General features: G+C 53.7%; 5 protein-coding genes across 5 annotated transcripts; 1 reads left to right on the top strand and 4 right to left on the bottom strand.

Moving 5' to 3' along the window:
* Positions 1 to 857: 857 nt before the first annotated feature.
* Positions 858 to 2,336, top strand: PG985_006426 (Mitochondrial phosphate carrier protein 3; the record flags this gene model as incomplete). Its single annotated transcript, XM_066826195.1, has 5 exons — positions 858 to 1,148; positions 1,231 to 1,421; positions 1,495 to 1,777; positions 1,874 to 2,188; positions 2,268 to 2,336. The coding sequence occupies 5 exons, from the start codon at positions 858 to 860 to the stop codon at positions 2,334 to 2,336; spliced, it is 1,149 nt and encodes a 382-aa protein (XP_066685802.1).
* A 1,258-nt stretch (positions 2,337 to 3,594) lies between these two features.
* On the bottom strand, positions 3,595 to 5,196 carry PG985_006425 (uncharacterized protein; the record flags this gene model as incomplete). The annotated part of the gene is made up of 1 exon (XM_066826194.1): positions 3,595 to 5,196. The coding sequence occupies one exon, from the start codon at positions 5,194 to 5,196 to the stop codon at positions 3,595 to 3,597; it is 1,602 nt and encodes a 533-aa protein (XP_066685801.1).
* Positions 5,197 to 6,055: 859 nt separating this feature from the next.
* Positions 6,056 to 7,353, bottom strand: PG985_006424 (C-3 sterol dehydrogenase/3-beta-hydroxysteroid dehydrogenase; the record flags this gene model as incomplete). The annotated part of the gene is made up of 3 exons (XM_066826193.1): positions 6,056 to 6,680; positions 6,753 to 7,053; positions 7,149 to 7,353. The coding sequence occupies 3 exons, from the start codon at positions 7,351 to 7,353 to the stop codon at positions 6,056 to 6,058; spliced, it is 1,131 nt and encodes a 376-aa protein (XP_066685800.1).
* A 7,483-nt stretch (positions 7,354 to 14,836) lies between these two features.
* PG985_006423 (uncharacterized protein) lies at positions 14,837 to 16,197 on the bottom strand (the record flags this gene model as incomplete). The annotated part of the gene is made up of 3 exons (XM_066826192.1): positions 14,837 to 15,228; positions 15,680 to 16,083; positions 16,166 to 16,197. The coding sequence occupies 3 exons, from the start codon at positions 16,195 to 16,197 to the stop codon at positions 14,837 to 14,839; spliced, it is 828 nt and encodes a 275-aa protein (XP_066685799.1).
* Positions 16,198 to 16,733: 536 nt separating this feature from the next.
* On the bottom strand, positions 16,734 to 18,872 carry PG985_006422 (uncharacterized protein; the record flags this gene model as incomplete). Its single annotated transcript, XM_066826191.1, has 3 exons — positions 16,734 to 17,237; positions 17,702 to 18,295; positions 18,828 to 18,872. 3 exons carry the CDS (start codon positions 18,870 to 18,872, stop codon positions 16,734 to 16,736), a joined length of 1,143 nt encoding a protein of 380 aa, XP_066685798.1.
* Between the last annotated feature and the right edge of the window lie 1,917 nt (positions 18,873 to 20,789).

Genomic DNA, 20,789 nt, shown 5'->3' with positions numbered 1-20,789 from the left:
CTCGCTTTTCTCGCAGGGCTGATAGTGGGATGACGCTGGCACTATTTCTCAAAGGTGCAGGTGGGGGGAGTCAAATAGCGGCTCGCGGTGACAGGGTGGGGCCCTCCCCGGCGAAACCAACTCCATCCACCGTCTAGTAGTATGGAAGTAAGTAAGTAATACAGTCAGCGCTGCTTTTGACCTCCAGTCGACATGACATTGGTTTTATCGTATGTGCTCTTCAATTCCATGTACTCGGACAATGGCTATCGACCTGCTGTGCCTCAATGTCTAAGTAGGTAAGCTACAGGTCACCGGCGTAGAGAATAGGTCGGGAAGAGCAGGAGAATACGAGACCTAACCTAATATACTTACTACATGTCAGCCAAATATGACACACCTCAGGTCGGGACATGCAGGAGGAACAAGGAGCAAGGAGCTCCAATGGAGCTACCACTCTTTTAACTCCGTCCCACGGTGACCACCATCAAGCTCCCTTGGGTAGGATGCTACGTTCTTGGATGACGGCCAATGGGATGGGACAGTCGGGTAATCACGTCGCAGATGGCACTTAAATAAATCCCTATCATCATAATAACCTAAGCCGGCCATTTCCTCAACTCTTTCTATTGATTCCATTTCCGTGATTGATACATCTTCCTGGCCATCCGGAATTGATATCGTGCTAACTGACCAGAGACAAGCATCCACCATCCCTTCGCGGACCTTGACCACATTCCAACTCAAGACACCGAAGCTCTGTCGTATGTTTGCCCCTTCCCCGCCCTTACCGATCGGCCCTTACCCGGCTAACACGAATACCGACTCAGCAGTAGCAGATACGGAACATAGCTCGGATTGATGACAACTCCATAATCATGACGGGACTGTTTCCGAGTCACACCATCTTGCAGCAGAGCTTCGGCTCTCCTGTGCCCTCGCGCGTCGCCCCGCAACGCTCCCAGGCCACGCCATACCAGGCCCGCCCCGAGCTCTACGGCGCCTTCTCCGTCGTGGACGATGCCAAGAACAAGGCCAAGAAGCTGAGCGCCGAGGCCCAGGCCGAACTCGACAAGGCCAGCGCTGCCACCAAGGCCAAGACGGGCCAGCTCGAGCTTTTTTCCCCCGGCTACTATGCCGCTTGTACATTCGGAGGGCTGATGGCCTGCGTGAGTGTGACCCCAACCGAGAACGGGAGCCGAGGGTCAGCTCTCACTTCGCCCGAGCCCCTATGACTGACACCACTGCTAGGGACTGACGCACACTGCTGTGACCCCGTTGGATCTGGTCAAGTGCCGACGTCAGGTCGACTCGAAGCTCTACAAGGGCAACTTCCAGGCTTGGGGATTGATCTACCGCCAGGAAGGGCTCCGGGGAATCTTCACGGGTTGGGGCCCGACGTTCTTCGGGTACTCTGCCCAGGGCGCCTTCAAATACGGATGGTAAGTAGTGCTGCAAAATTATATACCAACCCTCTTGAGTATGTCGATGGGTTGGCTCAACATGTTGTCCAAGGTATGAGTACTTCAAGAAGACCTATGCCGACATTGCCGGCCCGGAGAACGCCAACAAGTACAAGACCGGACTGTACCTGGCCGCGTCTGCTTCCGCCGAGTTCCTTGCCGATATTGCCCTTTGCCCCTTTGAAGCCGTCAAGGTCCGCATGCAGACAACTATTCCTCCACCATACACGGGAACCCTTGATGGGTTCTCCAAGATTACTGCCGCGGAAGGCTACAGTGGGCTCTACAAGGGGCTCTACCCTCTTTGGGGCCGGCAAATCCCCTATACGATGATGGTATAACCTATCCCAGCCCCCCCTCCTTTCCACCCCGACAAAAGGGGCACTGGGCATACTTCTTTAAAACTATCAAAAGCTAATGAACTGCCTCAGAAATTTGCATCCTTCGAAACCATTGTTGAAATGATGTACGCCCGTCTCCCCGGCCAGAAGAGCGACTACAGCAAGGCCGCGCAGACCGGCGTCTCCTTCGCCAGCGGCTACCTCGCCGGTATCCTCTGCGCCATCGTCTCCCACCCGGCCGACGTCCTGGTCAGCAAGCTCAACGCGAACCGCGCGTCCGGCGAGGGATTCGGCGCCGCCGTGGCCCGCAACTACCGCGACATTGGCTTCATGGGGTTGTGGAACGGCCTGCCGGTGCGAATCGTCATGATTGGTACCTTGACCGGTCTCCAGTGGATGATTTATGTAAGTTTTGCTCGCCTTCTCTTCTCCTTTGGATTGGTTGTATAGTGTTATGAAACCTTTGCTGACTACTTCTCCTCAGGACTACTTCAAGATCTTCATGGGCTTCCCCAGCACCGGCGGCGGTCCCGCAGCTGAAGAGAAGAAATAGTGGCGTGATATCCAACAATCGCAGAGCTTGGTAGGGCTTCTAGATACGGTAAAGCTGATACCTTGCGACACCTAGTTGTATCGTGGTAGTGAAAAGAAGGGAGATGTCCATGGCAGCCCGCTCAATGGCGGAATCTCCTAGTGTGTATTATTCCATTCGAGTCTCGGGATTGTTCGTTTGCTAGTGTTTCGTGTATAGCTTAGTCGGTAGTTACCTATTCATTCTTTCCGTGTCTTTGGGATGCCTTGTGATGATTGTATATTCGACGTGCAGTAAATTAACCTGTATATACAGCTGCTGCCAACACGATTAATGGATACAGGAAGATATAAAACCAAGATATCTTTATTGATTCCTTAATTTGAACAAATCGCTAGCCGAGTGATCATCTCTCTTCTCGCTGCCACTTGCTCATCATCGGTCACCAGTCCGTCACATCATCGTCGCCGCCCGTACCTGTCCCCGTATCTCCTGTGGGCTACAGAAACATCAAGATAAGCATGGTATATATAACATTCGAACATGACATGTCAAATTCGTGGCCGCAAAAAATGGGTGCGAATTGTTCGACTCACCTCGAGGAGTATGACTTCGATATCCTCATGCGGCTTCCATCCGCAAGGCGAGCTGCCGCCGCCCGTGATGAGGAGTTCCGAACCGGAGACGGTCTCAATTTCGGGCATGGTTTGTTTGATTGATCTTGTATATATTACTTGTATACTTTGAAGCCGTTCAGAGCAGTTCTTCTCCAGTGGTTTGATGATAACGAGGTATATATATGTATGTCTTCCCTGAGGAAAGCAGAGAGCGCTCTCTCTCTCTCTCTCCATCGATCGAATGCTTCGTCTGGGCGCCTCCCAATAGCTCGTACGTCATGACCTTGGCATCTTGCTGCCCAAAGACCGCGCGGTATCTTCCCTTGACCGTGCGTCACGTCATGGTGATCGTGAAGAGGGGGGATGGACGGTGTGGTGGAGATTGGGGTTGCAATGGAGGGAGGGATGGGGGATAATAGAGTTCGCCCGAGCACTGGTTGCGAAGAATAACAGCTTCCTCGAAGGCCCAGACCCGGCGGGCGGCATGAACCGAGATGGTCGCGGAAACCTTCATCCGCCACCACCGCCGCCACACACTTCTCAAAATAAAAAACACCATAGAGTCGTCCAATCTCCCATTATCCGGAGGTGTGGTCCCGCCCGCTCTCCCCCGTCACGCAGTGATAATCAATACATTATAGAATGAATATTCAAGTTATTATTCACCAATCCGAGTCCTCGCTTGCCGAGCTCGAGGCCTCGCTCAACGGGTCCTCCCCCTCTTCGTAGTACGACACGGTCCCGCGGTGACCATGATACTCGGCCTCATAGGTGACCTCGATATCTTCCGACCGGAAAGTCCGCGGCACACGCAGCTGAATATCCAGCCCCACGGCCGCCGCCTGCGCCAGGTCTCGAAGCCGACCGTCTTCTCCCGGTTGCCGCCACGCCGCGAGGGCCCAGTTCCGGTCACGGTCGACCACCTCCCGCTCCTCCACCGCGACGCTGCGCAGCTGGCTCCCGAGCTCCCCGTCGGCGACCCGGCGCAGCAGCTCGACGAGCCACCGCAGTCCGTCGCCGCCGCCGTCGCGCAGGCGCCGGTCCCACAGCCGCTCCGCAAACGTGCCGGCCCGCGCGTGCTCGCGCATCTCGGTCAGGGACCAGAAGAGCCCCATGTCCCCGTCGAACGCGACTGTCAGCTTCTCCAGGGCCGGGGGCAGCCGCTGCCAGATGTCGATTCCGCCTACCACGCAACCCCTTCCGGCGCCGAAGAGCAGGCACGCCGTGATCTCCAGCGAGCGCAGACGCATGAAGGCCGACAGGTCAATCTGCGAGCCGTCGTGCTGCGCAGGGAGGTACACGTTGTCCGCAAGGAGGTCCAGTAGCTCCAACGACGCGGCGGCGGGGGCCAGCAGCTTCCCAATCGACCGTGGGGACAACACCGGGCCCTTGAGGTCATAGCCGCCGCTGCTCACGTCGTCGGCCATCTTACGGTTGACCACAACTGCCGCGCCGGGCAAGCTCATGATGAGCGTCTTAAGCGAGGTAGCACGTGGTAGGACTTGGCGCAAAAAGGCCACCGAGACCGGCTGCCCGCCCCCGAAGCACATCTCCGTGGGCCGAAGCAGGGGTAGTCGGTCGCCTTCTGCATCGCAGCTACTGACCTGCTTACCACCACTGCCATCACCATCATCATCACCATCGTCATCTACGGCAGGGGTGACACAAAGAGTGATTTCTTGCAGACTCGACAGTTCACACAGCCGGACGAGCAAGGGCACCGGGATCCGGGCATCGTGGTCCACATCGTTCAGATGGACGTGCAGCTCGCGGAGCGCCGCGAAGTCGCCGGCCTTCCATTCGAACAGGGCGGGCAGAGGGCTACTGGTGGCCGCTGCCGCCGCCGCCGTGCCGGTCAGGGTCGGCAGCAGCGGCGGGGGGCTGCCCAGCTGGGCCTCGAGAGAGACCAGCGAGCTGGAACGCGCGAGATGCGCGAGGAATTCGTCGTAGTGCGGAGTCGAGTCGACGCTGTGGAACCAGCGGATGTCGGCGCAGCGGATGCGGTGGACCAGCTGGGGGTTGGCACGGCAGGAGCGGTTCAGCAGCACCAGGCGATGTCCATCTCTGGCGCCGTCCCCGTTGCGCTCAATGGTGATAACATCATAGAGCAGGGCAGTGGCCACCTCGGCGAGGCATCGAGCGCCGCTGAGAGCCAAGGCGCAGAGGCTGGGCGAGCCGTGATCTGCATACTCCCGCCCTGTCGCCTCATCGATGTGCGAGATGATCTCCCGCAGGAGTTCTGGCGGTAGATTCGCCAACTGCATGTTTTCTCTTTTGATTATCTCTTCTTTGTTCCTCTCTTCCTCCCGCCAAGACTGGCGCTGATCTGCCGGCTAAGGAGACCGAGAACGATAAGAAGCAGGGCACACCATTGCAACCCCGCGAACGCAAAGGTGAAGCGACGGCCACAGCAACGAACAGCGGTGAGTACTAGGGGCACTACTAGCAACCAAGGCTAACTCATCCAGGTGAGCGGGGTCTTCTGTAAGCGCCTACAGTCAGTTTGGGATAGCAGGCTTTTTGAACAGTCCCTCCCATGAGAGAAGGAGACAAGCACAGCAACATTCTAGTCGAAGCGCTACTGACTAGTTGACCATTCCAGGAGTAAGTAGCTATCCCTCTTGAGATGATGTTCTGATTGCAAGTGTGTATGTATGTAGCAGCGCTAAATTATGCGGGATGGTGGCAACTGCGGGCCTTTCAACGCGAGTATCAGGCGCTGGCACTCACTGTCGGCTCTCGCTTGCGCATGACTGGTAGCTGCACACAATTTGATAGACCCTCATCTGAACATCTGCGGCTCTCCAGACTGGAGAGGCAAATAGAAAAAAATTGGGGTTTTTTTTTTGTTCATTACTGGCGAAACGGGAAATTTAATGATGTCCTATTCGTACATGGACGTAACCTCCGGCTTTGGGAGGGAAACGTCCTCACTTTGAGCACCGTAGCGATATGCGCTCGTGGTTGCAACCCGTGTCCTTGCAACTTTTTGGTGAATGAACCATGCCCAATCGATCATATCCCTTGATAGGTTTTCGAATTTGGTCTGGCGATGTCATGTACCCTTGTGTCGATATGGAATTTATGTATCTGCCCACTTGTCTTGTCTCACTGTCGAATCGTTCACGGCCACCACTTCATCTTCTTGTAGCTTTCGATGACCTCTTCCAGGAGCTCCTTGGTGATTTGGGGCTTTTGGTATTCAAATCCAACCACCTCCTCCAATCGTGACCCATCCATGCTCAAATCGGTGTCTTTGAGAAGCTCCTTCTCCATGAACGGCGTCAGTGGGCCAGGTCGTGTAATGCCAGCATCGGCCAGGAGGTCGGCCCAGGGACCCAGCAACTCGTCGTTGATGTCATCGACAACACTGTCCATGTTCATTCGGGCAAAGGTGCTGATGAATTGGCCTTGGAAGCCCGTCTGGATCTCGAACATTTCGCCGATGAGGTTGGCGACGGTGCCTTGTGTCGTGGTCCCCTTGTCCACCACATTGAAGGTCGGAGTCGTTCCCATCTCCTTCTCGTCCCAGTTGGCTTTGCCCGCGTCGTACCACTTGGCCACGTCCCACAAGGCACGTGTCACATCATCAATGTGTGCCGTGTTTGTTCGCAGGTCCTTTGTCCAGAGCCATTTCATCTCCTCGTTGAGGTGCTTGTAAACGCGAGCCATGCAGAGCGCCGTGGCCACCCACTGCGATGCGTAGGGGCCGTATACGTGAGCAAGGCGTACCACGACCAAGTTTAATCTGGTTGCGTGTAATGTTAGTACCACCACCACCAGAAGTCATGGGACGCAGGGGCTGGGGGGTTGGACGTACCCTTCAATTTTGGCCAGCTCTTCTTCGGCTTGCAGCTTGAACACCGCAATCTTGCTCCATGGCTTCGTCTTATCCCCTTCCTTGCTAGGCGCCGAGTCAGGTTTGTACACCATGCCCGTGCTCAGCTCAACGAAGGCCTTGCACTTGCGCTTTGCCGCTTCCCGGCCGACAGCCAGAGACAGTTCTTTCGATCGGAGCCGGTATACTTCGTCCTCCTGTGAGTACCTCGTCTCGCCTCCACAGTTGAAGACATAGTCCCATTCCTTGCCGTCGGCTCGGTCGAATATCCGCGACAGGGCTTCTGCAAAACGGGAAGACGGAATTAGCAAATGCCCATGACAACTCACACCAGAGAGGAGATGGGAGAGGAGGGGGAAATGTTGGTGGAAGACTTACGTTCTCTGGTTGCATCTGCCTGTATGAACTTGTCGTTTGAGCAGGCCTCGTCGAATTCGGGTGCTAGCCAGGCCAGCTGGGGGAGGACCTTGTCTACCAGGCGAACCTCGGACGCGAGGTCATTCTTGTTGATATGCAGGGCCAAGAAGCGTCCGATGTAGCCCAACCCACCAATGATGAGCACCGAAGGCTTCTCGGCAGCCATCCTGGGAAGGAAGCGTTCAGACGAGTCTGCGAGGGTCTGGGGCGAGGGTCTGAGGTTCAGAGAGGTTCACAGAGGGGGGCTTGACGCGGGGTGTGTGTCGAGCACAACCTCGAAGCCGTTGCGAAGAGGAGGGGAAGTGTGCAGGAGGCCGTGAAATTCGAAGCTCCACTTGATGGGCAGTAACGAGGCTCGTCAGTTCCGAGGGGGAGGGGGTTGCGTATTATTAGGTCAACAGGAAAAGAGGCGAGAAGACTGGCGATTTCTATGGCTAGGGAAAGAGGGGATACGGTTCTGTATCGCTTCCAAGCACACAAGCAAAGAGCAAGGGCAAATATTAACAGAGATAGATACGATTGGGTCAAGAGTGGACTTCCTGATGCCAGAGAGGAGGGAGCTAATATGTGCTCATTTCACTTTGCTGGGGAGGGTCCAGCCAGTTTCCAAGTCCAAGCGGGAGGGAGAGCCCCAGCCCTATATAAAAAGACAGGCCGGAGCTAATGAAGGAATCCCTGAAGCTTGAGAGAGGGACTGGAACTGGCACTGGCTGACTGGGACTCGATGAGGGTTGAGGGTTTGGTTTGAGGGTGTCAGTGTCAAGCAAGATTGGCAAGTACCACCCCCCGGTCCCCAAGACAGTACGGAATTTGTGCGATGTGACGCAGGGGGGGCAGAGAGAGGGGGAGGGGGGAACATTAGCGATTGACGAGCGACCAAGGGGACAACAAAAAAAAGACCGCCCCAGGAATAAAAATAAAGAGGCCTACGGCACGGCAACTCTAGCTGTACCTAATAATGGGTTCGGAGCGGCGGGACAGCAGAAATTGGGAACAGACCTGAAGGTTCGTCATGGCCGAGTTGATTATATGAACTTGTAGAACCCAATCTACCGCTCGCCTACTTACCGTGTGTCTATTGCCTGTCCTGTCCCTCTCAATCAATCAATGCAGGCGAGGGGGATGGCAGTACTAGACAGGCAGGCCTGCTGGATGCGTGGATGGATGGACGGATGGAGGAGACTACTTTGAATGAGCCAGGGAACAAGGAATAGCTCGCTAACTTATTGGGTACCTACAGTACATAGGTAACTTGGCTCAAAGACAGAACGGCCGGGCTGAATGAGGCGGCGTTGAACTGGGCGCGCTGCACTACCAACGTACCTAACTTAGGCCACCGGTATGGATGGGGCAACTTTCAACTTAGCTACAGGTACGGAGTAAGTACAGCTGGTAGTTACGCGCCTGCAGACTCGCACCACTCCCAGCTTCCCCTTTCTACGCACGTGTGGTTTTCTATATCGACTCTCGCCTCAATGTCGCCAGAGTCGCTGCTGACCTCGCGAGCACGTCAATTGATGGATCACTGTATACCTAATGCTCACGAAGAGATGAAACGGAGGATTGGTCAATCGGTGATTCAATCCAAGGGAAAAAGGCGAGTGGAGTCGATAGCGGGCTGGTCCTTTTTTTCTTACATGAGACCCCTGTACAACCACTAAAGTATTCCAAGTGCCATCGGGTTCAAGCTAGAAAAAAAAAAGTAAACCCATTGCTGCATACATCTTGAGCGTCTGAGGATTCCATGGCCCATTTCAGTCGACGATTGACCCAATAATCAATTTAAAAACACCATGAGGTCTAAAACCCGTCGGCGGCTACCTATTCGATTCCTAAGGTAGGTATATACGACGTGTATACATCCACTGTCTTAACGCCGAGAAGTACCGAGTAAGTAGGTAAGGTATACACTTCTAAAACAAACAACCCAATGCATTTGTATTTGATACGTAAACCCATTGATATATTATATTGGAAACATAACTGCACCTGATCTGATCTTCTGGTCTGGCATGACTGAAACCCTGGGAGCATTGAAACAAGGCCCGGCTTTCAAGCGAAAGAACTCGAACGCCATCAGCGCTGCTGTTGCCAGTCCAGGAGGTATGTATGCACCTGTTGCCTGGACCGTCTTGTAGTCAGTCGACCGAGAAAAACAATGATCAACGGTTAATGCGACGAACTCCAAGGGGTTGCGGAAGCCACGAGCGCCCATATCCTAGCTTGGCATTGGCTCTTGCCCTATCAGGAAACCCTTCAACTTGCTTGTGTTCAACTTCGATTCCAAGTGGTTGATTGATTGATATCGATGGACAAAAAACAAAAAAAAAAAAGATTGAACTATGTACTGAATTAATACATTATATCATACAATCATTCTAGATCCTTTCCAGCCAGCCTCAAGACGTCGAGTAGTTCCTACCTCGGGCCACCTTATGCACACCTGCACTTGCTAACGCATGCTGGGTATTTCCACGACGCTGAAGCCATGGATTCCAGAAACACGTCCAGCAACTCCACAAGAGGAGCCTGGTGTCGTGACGATGACTTCCAATTCGATGTTCTTGTTTGGCAATCGTCGGCAAGTAAGGTAGGTCATGCAAAACGTCAAGGTGCGTCGTTGATAGGTTGCAGCGCGGTGCCCTTGCTTGGAGCAAATTTCACCAGCGACCTGTTCGCATGGCTTCGCAATGGTGATTGGTATCAGAAGAGCCTGTTGGTCGTCCGCAGACGTGGCACACAAATCCAAACAACACGCACCACACCACATCGCAACCATGACCATGACCATGTTTGAGTCGAGTTATGGCCGCCTGGCAATCCAAACCCCCCTCTCACCGACTTTGTGAAGCTGGTGGTTCGCATCCATCGTCCACCTTCGCACTCCTTAAATGGTTTATCCTATTGGCCACACAGGCCAATCAAGCTCTGTCGCCCAGCACCAACACAGATAACCATCGATTCGATACATCAGTCCTTCATCCACCCCCCTCTTCTTCCTTCTCGTCTCTCTGCCCTCCTCCTCCTCCTCCTCTTCCTCATTGACACAGCCATGGTGGGGGATGCTGCCATCCCGCGATGAGGCACTTCACTGACAAACATCTGCAGCCAGAACGCAAACAGGAGCCGGGCTCCATCTTTGGCCAGGTGTACTTGTAGCCATGCATGCATGCAGCACGCATGCCATGGATGGCATAACATGGCCTGGCCCCTCGGAATACGTGCTCTCGCTCTTGCTACGGTAATTTGACGTGGGACCCCTTCGTCTGCCTTCACCATCACCATCACCATGATTACCACCGCCAAACTGGCTGTCGTGCAATGTCGCGCAGTGTCGCAGATGCCGCCCCAGAATAATGTCTGACCTGCTGTGGCGCAGGCCTGGTACGGCCAGGTCCATCCATCTTCGGGGAAATATTCCTCTGCAGCAACACGTCAATGGAAGCTTGCAACCTCGCAAGAATCCAGGGGCAGCAGCTGTTGGGAAAGTGCAGCTGTGAAATGCTGCATGTGCATGCAGGCCTGCTGCAACCTGCTGGCTCGACCCCAATCATGGCTCTTGGAGGCAAGCAAGGGGGCGTCCGGTGCTGACGCTGGGCCGCCGCTGGTTGGCTTGCTGCTGCGAAACCACCATCCTAGGGTAGTGGGCACCCACCCGTTTAGCTGGTGATCCCGCTGGAGGCCGCATCTCCCGTCCAGGGGCCTTCCTTTCACGGGATCTCTTTAGGGGCTTGGTAGCTTCAGAAACAAAAACCTTCTAGAAGGATTCCCTGCATTGCACACCATTCCGTCCCGCCCGTTCGACGTTGATCCTTGCTGAGGTGTGTGTGTGTGTGTGTGTGTAAGTGTGTGTCTCGGCCTGCTTTTTGGGGGACAAATGTTTGCTGCACCTCGTCGAGCAGCTATTTATTAGTAGACGGCCCTTTCTGCCAGCCTTTGGTGTGCATGGCCGCGTGCGCGCAGGTAAATTTGAGGCCTGCAAGTCCGCCAAGGGGATTACCATTCCAAATGACTCGCTTGAATGGCGATGCAAGCAAGAGTTTTTCGAGGTATGTATTTTCGGGGACGCAACATGCACCTGGGAACATGGACAGCCTCAACTACACACCAAAGACAAATTTCCAGGTTGGCCCTTCTGCACCGGCAAACTTCCCCGCTACATGGGGGCATATATTTACCGAAGATTTGCACGCCGCCATACTTGTTTTCCTTTGTTTTTCTTCAGCCTGGGAGTAATATGAAAGTACTTTCGCGACTCACCTGAAGCGTGGCATTACACGAGCAATGCCCAGCCTCGTGGGTCGCCTTCTGCATACTATAGGCATGCATTGTTTGAGCATGCAGCAGTAGCAGCCTGCTTCAACATTCAGACTGGCATACGGAGCCCGAATCAATCAGGGGTTTCCCACCTTGGCCAGCAGCGCGCCAAGTAGTCTGGATGCAGTACTTGTAGACAATCAGATGCCAAATGACGAAAAGCATTGCTGATCTGATTATGATGAAACACGACAGTTGAACAGCAAAGCCGGTGCGAGGGCAACACGCCTGGGGCCCAGAAGTTAATTGCTCTTCCCCAGAGAGAATCAGACCGACAGACGGGACGGTTGCAGCGCGGGGGTGATTATTGGTCGTTATGGATACCATCAGACATGTACGAACATAGGGGTGGGCGATGATCGAAATGACACATCCGTGGTAAAGTTTGCATGCCCAACCTTCATTGCCAGGCGGGTTGGCTGGCAAGCAGCGGCGCAACCCCCTTTCAGCCGCGAATGCGTGTCGAAGATTCGAAACTAAGCGATATGCAAGTCATTTTCTACCCATGGCACTGGCCATGCGGAGGGAAATTACGACAACAACAGCAATCGCTTATCTTTTCTTTCCGCTTGCCGACCGGATCCCGCAACGACGACGTTGCCAGACTTTGGCACTGGGAGCTTATTAGCTGCATGCAGCATTTCTGCTCGGCTGTCTCTGTTCCTGATCGTATGATGGAAACTCTGGAGGTCGACCCTAAACGCGTCGTCGTTTATCAAATCACCGGTGGACAGCCAATTGATTGTTGTCAAGGTTTGTCGCAACGTAATGTAACCTGCGGTCAGGTCCGACACTCATTCGCGGCCTCCGGAGCAGGTCAAGAGCCCAGGCCCAGGCCACACGGCCAGGCCACAAGTAGGGCCGCTCGATGAAATCCTTCGAAGGAGTCATCTGAACATACATATACCGCTGGTGATGCAGGCCGGTCTCCATCCCCTTGCAGTGACAACAAGAATGCGTATGCAGGCCAAGGCTGGATCGACCTGCCCAAGCGGGCCAGTCGCAAGACTAGGTAGGCAGTACCTGGCTATAGAACTTGGACGAGAGATCTCTCCCAGGCACTTCCCAACCTTCGCGTATGTAGGTGTTCTCCGGCGGAGTGACGAAGTGGGTATGAACGGACAGCTCGTGAGTCGTCTCGGTTGTGGTGCAGGCAGGTTCTGGTTCCTTCCCAACACGCTTGTCTTTCGAGGACACCAGTGTCCCGTTATCCGACCAACATTGCGTGGCCTTGCTAATTGGGAACCGATACACCGAAACGCCCCGGAGCTCTGCCAGTGCAGCAGATAGGGGGGGAGCAGGGGGAAAGAATGCTATAGACGCCCCCTATACTTATCCGGCATTCACCCGCCGGCCAGCTCGATGCTACGTACTTTGTGGTAACCGTACGCAAGCGATCCTTGTGCTTCATTAGGGAAAGGGGAATACGGCTTGATTGCAGCAACTTTGACTCTGGTGGTTTCGCCGTGGTGATCCCAGATCTATCAGTTCCTTCTTCTCCGCCTACTCAACTTCCGGCAGTCTATCTCATACCACGGACTGCCTACATTGCCCGGGGACGAACGAATGCTACACTGAGTCCAACCTGTAAGCTCGACGACTCTAGCCCAAATAGACCAGTCACGTAAGAATACAAGAGCCGTGTGAGATGCCTGTCTCGTATTCCACTGAAGCCACCAAGTCATAGACAGGCCCCGGAGCCATTTGTACCGAATGTAGACACGGATGCCGCTTTATCATGGAGGAGACTGGCTCGGTGAGTCTGCTACCTTTGCTGCGAGGTCTGACAAAGACGCACTTATTCCGTTCATGTAAGAGGCAAGCCCCATCTTCAATCCTTGCTTCGTAAGGTCGTGGAAATGCTTCTTTTCCCCCTTACAACTGCCGTGCAATTTTACGTGTCAGAATCTCGCGGTAGGCCCCTTGTCTTCTATGCGCCCCGAGCCGTGTGTAAACAAGGAACGAGCTCCTCTCTGATTACCAACGACGAGATGGTGTGCCAGAGATAGCAGGTCACACAGCACCGGACAATAATCCGGGTGGTGGCGCTGAGACCTTTTGCGAGACCATGTGTAGAAAAGTTTCGCTCCCCTTTCTCAAAAGCGACATCCTGGTTTTGGGAACGATAGGCGCTCGCGCATTCGGAGGATCGCTAAGATGACAAAAAGCAGCATCGACTAGACTGCCTGGCCTGATGACACTCCCCTTGGATCGGAGGGCGGTTGCGCTTTCTGGTGTTTTTCCTACATGATAGGAGACCACTTACATCCTCCATCCATCCCTCTATAGTACGCTTCTTAGTAGTAGGAGGGAGTCGCCTGGCTCCTACCAACCTGTATTGGCCTATTTACTTTAATAAGCGGCGAGTTTTATTGTTTTCTCCTATCCCCCCTAGGTCACCATGACCAGCGAAACATCGTCTTTATAGGCAGTATACTGAACCGAGATACAGACATCGAGTGTTTCACTGTCCAGAATGTTCACCCGGGGGTCCCTGGTACCTATGCACATATGTTAACTTGCTCCCGTAGGCCGTAACCTGTGGGCCCGCGATCCAGGCCGCTCTAACGGAGGAACAACCGCCATCCAAGTTGGAAGCTTCACGCGGAATCCACCAGTTAGTTAGTTGCCTGTTCATCATGGCTGACTGCTCGTGCTGTAAGGCACTCATCAGGCGAAACCGACCAGCCAATATGGACGCGACACGTACGTACCCTACGCAGCTTCCCGTCAGTAAGGGCGGCCCAACCGGTAGAGAAGTCAGCACGACTGAGTGGCTTTGCGGCTCCTATGTAAGGGGCAGACATTCGCCGAGCTCAGCTACACAGAGCCACACAAGTTCACCGCACGCCTCGTCCGGATCTAGTTAATGTCGGCTCCCTCGGCTCTCTAAGACAAGACTTGACTGGCCGCTGGGGTCATGGTTCTGGACAATGGTAGGGTATCAAACTCGTGGCTCTCATGTGAACACCCCCCGATCTGATATTCCCAGCAAGGGAAGGGAAAGGGAGAGTGAGCGAGTATGCGGTGTAACAGCATCTTAAGATGAATTGTGTTTTCTCTTGTCTCATCATCGTTATTGGCCATGTCTAACATTTCCCCAAGTGCTTCGTCATGGGCGCGCGGAGAAGGATAATCCTCGAACAAAAAGTAACTCCGTAACTGAAATGCTTCTACCAAACAGCAGCGAGGACGTCCGCCTTCTTCGGCCGTCTATGCCAACTGCTGGCGCCAGGTACATGAAACATACAGTAGCAGGCCTGAGACTAGATAGATCCCTCTAAGCCAGATAAATGCACGATTTGCGAATCCCAATAGTCGCTTCTAGATTATCAGCGTCGCATGCTGCCAATAAGCTCGCGTTGCGCCTCGCGGTCCCTGCCCGCCTCGCTCAGACTGCCCACGCTCCGCAGATCACCCACCACGTCCTTGGCCTTGCCGAAGTAGACCTCCTGCAGGAGGTTGCGCATCTTGAGCTCCATGTCCTCGACGAGCTTGCCAATGTTGGCTATTTGCTGCTCGTCGCTCTCGGCCGGCAGCTCCTGCTCGATCTGCCGCGTCATGTTGCCGCTCAGGTCCATGTCGCCGAGGCCGGTGCTGTTCGTCGAAAGAGACAATATGACAGTGGATGTGAGGTTGTACTGGGTCATGCGGGCGCGGTCAATGGCTTCGAAAACGTGGATCGAATCCCAGGAGCCCTCGCTGGCACTACCTGGTTTGGCCTCTGGGAAATCATATGTTAGCCCCAGAAAAAACAACAAGTCGACATTTGCCAATCGTGTCGTGAGCGCCGGGGCGCTTGTGAGGTAGTAGGTAAGACCCATGACTCAGGTCCCTGATCGATCGAAGCGTCTTCCGGCCCAAGATCCGAGGTCTCAGATCGCAAGTAGCACAGGTAGTAGCCCATGTTGCGCCCCTGATGCAGTGCACTCAGCCCTCCGCCTCATTGAGTGCGCCCCTACTATACTCGAAACCACCATGTACCTCAGGTGTTTCTGCAAGCCACATACAGAGTGGATCCAAAGAAACAACTCCTCTCCCCCTTCCCAGTCGAGGTTATAGAGCCACTCGTATTCGTAACGATCGCTGTGCTGCCTCCTCCCCGTCCTGGAGAGTCGACAAAGCCACCATGGGCAGGAACATGGAAGAGAAAAAGAACACCATGTTTCACTCACCCTTCTTCAGCAATACGACGCCGGCAAACCCGTCGTCGAGGTTCCAGAAGTAGACGGAGCTGACGCCGCCCTCGTAGTAGAGCTCGCGGTAGACGTCGAAGGCCTCGTTGGCCTTGACCTCCATGCGACGGACCTTCTCGCTCGGGGTGGCGCCACCACCCTCGGAGCCAGCGCCGGCGGAGCCCAGCGGGGGGTCGAACTCGTTGGACCAGGGGGAGCGGTAGCTATCGCCGTCGCGGTTGTAGTCGCACAGCAGGTAGTCGCGCCCCGTCTGCTTGCAGCGGCGGACGCTCAGGGGCTGGTCGACCGAGGAGAGCAGGTCCTCGGTCAGGTCGGGGGCGAGCGAGATGAGGCTCTGCAGGTGCTTCGTCGTGTGCTTCGGGTTGAGGCGGCGGAGGAGGTCACTGCGTGGCGGCGACGAGGAAGGGAGGGGTTAGCTTTCGGCGTGCGGGTTTCAAAGGGAGGGCGGTTTCTTTGGTTGCTTACAGAGCCGAGTCAAAAGGATCGGCGGACGCCATGATGTCGACGGAAAGAAGAAGAGTCTGCGGCGCCCCGGGGTCTGGCAATGATTGTGTGGTTTGGGAGAGGGAGGTTTCAATGTTGCGTTGGGAATTACTGGCGATGGATGCCAGCATTAATCGTGGTGGGGTTCAAGGGAAGGGGGGAGCTCTGGCCTGTGCCTGCTGTTTCGGAGGGGCTACTACAAGTCAGGTTAGGCCAGCTCAGTGGATCATCCGTGCCCCCCGGGGCGTCGCCGTCCCTCCCTCCGGGGGACTTGAGCGAACCAAAAAAAGATGGCATTCGTTGAAACACTGTTCCGACTTCAGGTAATTATGTAGGTAATTACGTGTAGTATTGCCAAGGAGATATTCGTACGCAGAATATATGCAAGTCGATTGTTAAGAGCAGTGGGCTTCAATTGTTTTCACTTCTCGTTTCCCGTTTCTTTAGCATAAATTCCTTCTTGCTTCTTGACAGGATATACGCCTGGCTGGTTGCACACCCACTCAGCCCTTCTTACCAATGAACGAACTCGCCCACGTACGAGGAAAGATTATGAGTGCGGTGCGCCTCGCTCAGAGGTCCACTTCCAACTGAGCGAGATGCCATCCTTTCCCAGCAATTCGGTGTGGTGCTCATAATAAGCCTGCCACTGGGGACTGTCCTTGGTAGCGGCGACCAGTTCGCCGTCCTCCAAGTCAAGCTCGTGATCCACGGCTAGGCTGCGCAACTCGGGCAAGAGGCCATCGCAGACACTCTGGCTCAATTTGACGAAGCACAACGACAGCCAAGTGTCCCTCGGCTCGCCCCAATCGAAGGAATTACCGCCGTTTCGAATTTCGTAGGTGTTTTCATTTGGCACGTACCAGTGGCGATGGAAATCAACTTCGCAGGCGACGACCACTTCGACTTCCTTCAGGCTCTTGGGCAACCACCCTACTTCGGCTGTCACTCTAGTCAGGCCCTCCAGGTCAACCCGTAAATTCTCCAGCTTGGCTAGTGTCGAAAAGCATCTGAGGGGCGCGGAGAGGATTTCATCCAGATCTTTGTCCAGCAGCTGATAGTGATAATCCCGATTTACCAACCGAAGCGACTTCAGACTGTTGCCTTCAGGTCCCAGGCACATGGAATCATCCAAATTTTCTGGGAGGATCTCGGACCACGACCTATCGACTCTCGGTGTCAGCATTTACTCTTCACGGGGTAATAGAATGTCTCGAGAGGGAATAGTGGAAGCTTCTGGAACAAGCGGTTATTCCATCTCTCGTGAGACACTGGACTAACGTGTAATAAACACTAGAACAGGAAGGAATAAGCGCCGAAAGTCGCTCACACTGTGTTTAGATCGCACTGGAGCTGCTCCAAGTTTGGACAGTGCTCTAGTATAGCCCTGATGACTGTGAAGCTCATCGACAGACCCTCCAAGTTGAGACGTCTTAGGTTTGTTGACAATATGCATGGAAGCCTCGGTGGAAGATAGATGTTTTGCGACCCCTTGAAGCAGAATGTCAACGCCTGTACCAGGTTCGGAAGCTTGATGTAGACCATTCGTGGAAGAGCATTTGTCTCTTCTGGGTCCTCATAAGACTGGAAAATAAAAGCTTCCAACGATGGCCATTGCTTCTCAGTCGCTAGAGAAGACAACATGCCACTGAGTAGATGAAGCTCATTATGCGACATGCACAGCGAGACTAGCCGGAGCTGCTTGAGTCGCGATAAAACCCGCATAACTATGAACAGGACATGCGTCGAACTGCGACCTGAATTGCGAACGCCAAATGCGTTGTAAGTTCCGTTGGTGTAGTGAAAACGTTGGACATGATCTGCTAGCTCTGGTTTCTTCTCCAGAGCGCGATCGAAGCCGGCCAGGTTCCTGCCATTTATACAGATGGATCGGTATAGAAACCGCGCCCCTATGTCGCAGGACCTTCTCGAAGCCCTGCAGAAGTTAAGCAATGAGCTGCTGTGAAAGGATGCTTCGTTTTCCAGAGTCTGAGGACGCCGTTCCTCTGTTGTTTGGTCAGAGATGAAATAATCAAATACCATTTGTCTCAGCTCTTCCGGAAGACCTAGAAGGCTGGCATCGCGAGATGATGGCGGAGCCATAGACATCACCTGGGCCGGTGTTTTAAAGATGTAGAGGAATGGGAGAGGTACATTACAATGGAAAGACGCACCTCCTATTGATTATTACAGTGAGATTTCTCGAGTTATAGAAACCTTAAGGCTACCATTGCTGAGGAAGGGGTTGGGACGCGGTTAAAACCCATATTTAGGATTGATTCGGATAGCTGTACATATCTTGACTTCATTGCCGTCCCGGTGTAACAAAACCATGGTATGGGTTACCCTATATGTTGATTGGAGAAATTAGAGTTGCTTACCGATCGTGCTAGAGTTGAATATGGGAGAGCCACGATGCAGTGTGATGCTCAGGAGACGATGTTAGACGCGTGATCATGTAGCTCAGCCATCTTAATATCCTACCCCCTATCGGCCTATCACGCTCCAGTTGGTGACATCTGTTACCATCGGCAGCTCACAAGCCGTCCCAGATCCTTTGCTGTTACGCCCACATCAACTATTCAGAGCCTCGGCTCGCATATTCCGCCTCGTTCGGTAACGATCGGGGCCTTGAGAGAGCTACTTCGCACATCTCGTCAACACCATCGGTACTCAGCACGTACTGCATGCTGAAGCTTCGAATATGTTATCATGTGTTGTTGGACTTCGTCCCTTTTTGTTTCTGTGGGTTCAAACACTATCCATGTCCTTTTTGCAGCCGAGTTGCCATACTGTTTCTTTTTATGTTTCTCCTAAACCTGGGCTCTTTCTCCAGAGGAATGTTAAGTTTGCTCATGGCCGGTTCGCAACCCAAAAGACGATTTTTTTTTGAACAGGCAAAATACTCAACGCCGCGGTTAGTATTATGATTGCTCAAAACTCGTCCGAAACCAGGATGGGCTTGCGTGTTTGGTCGCAAGATGTATACTATCAAGCCCTATCTCGAGCGATATTCTGATTCGACATGGGAAGGAGATAAGACCGTGAAAGCTGCGGCATAGTAAGAAAAGAATGATGATTTCAGCGCAGAAGGACCATGAGGCTTGCCCTATACATTCTTCTCTCGTGTAGGTGGGAAAGAGGAGTTCATGTCTATCATCAATGCCCCGATACACTGGAGTATGGTCTCGGCCCGAGCTATTATTTTGAAATGATATACACAGATACCCGTAAAAATGGGTTGTGCTAGTCACTCCCCAGAAGCATTTCGGCCTTGCTGAAGTAGATGATAGTGGCACGCTATTGGTGGGCGGCATTCCGAGCTGATTGGGTCGCAAGGCGAGACTCTCGGTCAGATGATTGGCATGGTGGGATAAAGCAGTGGTGGTATCTGCTCGTAATCCATTCCCCGTGATTATATACCTGGCTGTAGCCTTGCACTCAGAGACCAATGCAATCCCGTGGTGCCTTCTTATGCCGTTCGTACGTAATGAGCCGTGTGGCCAAACCAGCTAACCCGCAAGAGGGAGATGACGTGAGGGCGGTACCACATGGCCAAATCAGCCAATGACATACTTCGCTGGCTGTTCTATTATTTGGCGCATCGAAAATATAGTGCTTGAACAAGCCTCTGTTGAGGTACGCACTTAAGCGGAGGGTGCGGCATCTTGGCTGCGGTTCTGATACGGTTGCCGCTACGGCTTATACAAGAGCGTTCCCGCGTGTTCTACATGATGCGACGCAAAACGTGCAAAATGAGATGGCGGAATACATCCTTGGGTAGGCTATGTACCCATAAGCAAGCACCTTGGATTGATACACACTTGGCACTGGAGGGGAGTCCAGAGTCCCGGCGGTTTGGTTAGCCTGAATGAATAAAGGCCGTTCTAAATTACCCCAAGCGCCAAGGACATTTTGTTGCTCCATGTCTCGACCGGTTCGGCTCAGCTCAGCATCTGGTGGTTGTTGGTGTCTCGATACCCCAGAAGGTTTGAGGGCCGAAGAGGCGACAGAATTTTGTTTTTGGCTCCCTAGCGCCACGTTGCTTCTAGATTATAGGTAGTTGTTGCTTACTTAGTTGGGGTTGCATTCTCCACTGTCTGTGCAAGACGGAGGGGAATCGCGACGAAGTATTATCATTGCTCTCTCATTCCTGAGCCGAGAAGGAAGGAAAGGTGCAGTTGAGGGCTGTGTGGGAGACTGTCCGGCTGCCATACCGGAACATCCAAAATTATGACAACTGCACCTGCCGAATGTGTATTCAGGTGAACCGGCGCCTACAGCGGTCGAAGGGTTGGCAAATTTGGAGGCCAGTGTCAACCTGAAAAAGGCCTTCTCCCCGATGGATGCCACCCCATCTTTTTGGACCCCCTTGTGCTTTTCTTCTTCTATTTCTGCTCCAGGGTAAATAGCTTGGGACGAATTAGATCTCGAGCACTCATCAAATGGGTCGCTTGTCTAGCGCGCCCCAAGTTTCCGGGTCTGCCATGCTCCTCCAGCCATCCATCCTCCCGCCGCTTTTTCCCGTATCATGGACCCAGCTTCGTGCTGCGAACAGGAGGGAAACAGTAGGGCAAGAACATACTGGAGAAGAAACAGAAGATGG

This window comes from Apiospora marii (assembly GCF_038362585.1).
Source record: "Apiospora marii strain CBS 49790 chromosome Unknown utg000004l_segment0_segment0, whole genome shotgun sequence".
Taxonomy (NCBI): Eukaryota; Fungi; Ascomycota; class Sordariomycetes; order Amphisphaeriales; family Apiosporaceae; genus Apiospora; species Apiospora marii.
This window is presented reverse-complemented; position numbering and strand designations above follow the sequence as displayed.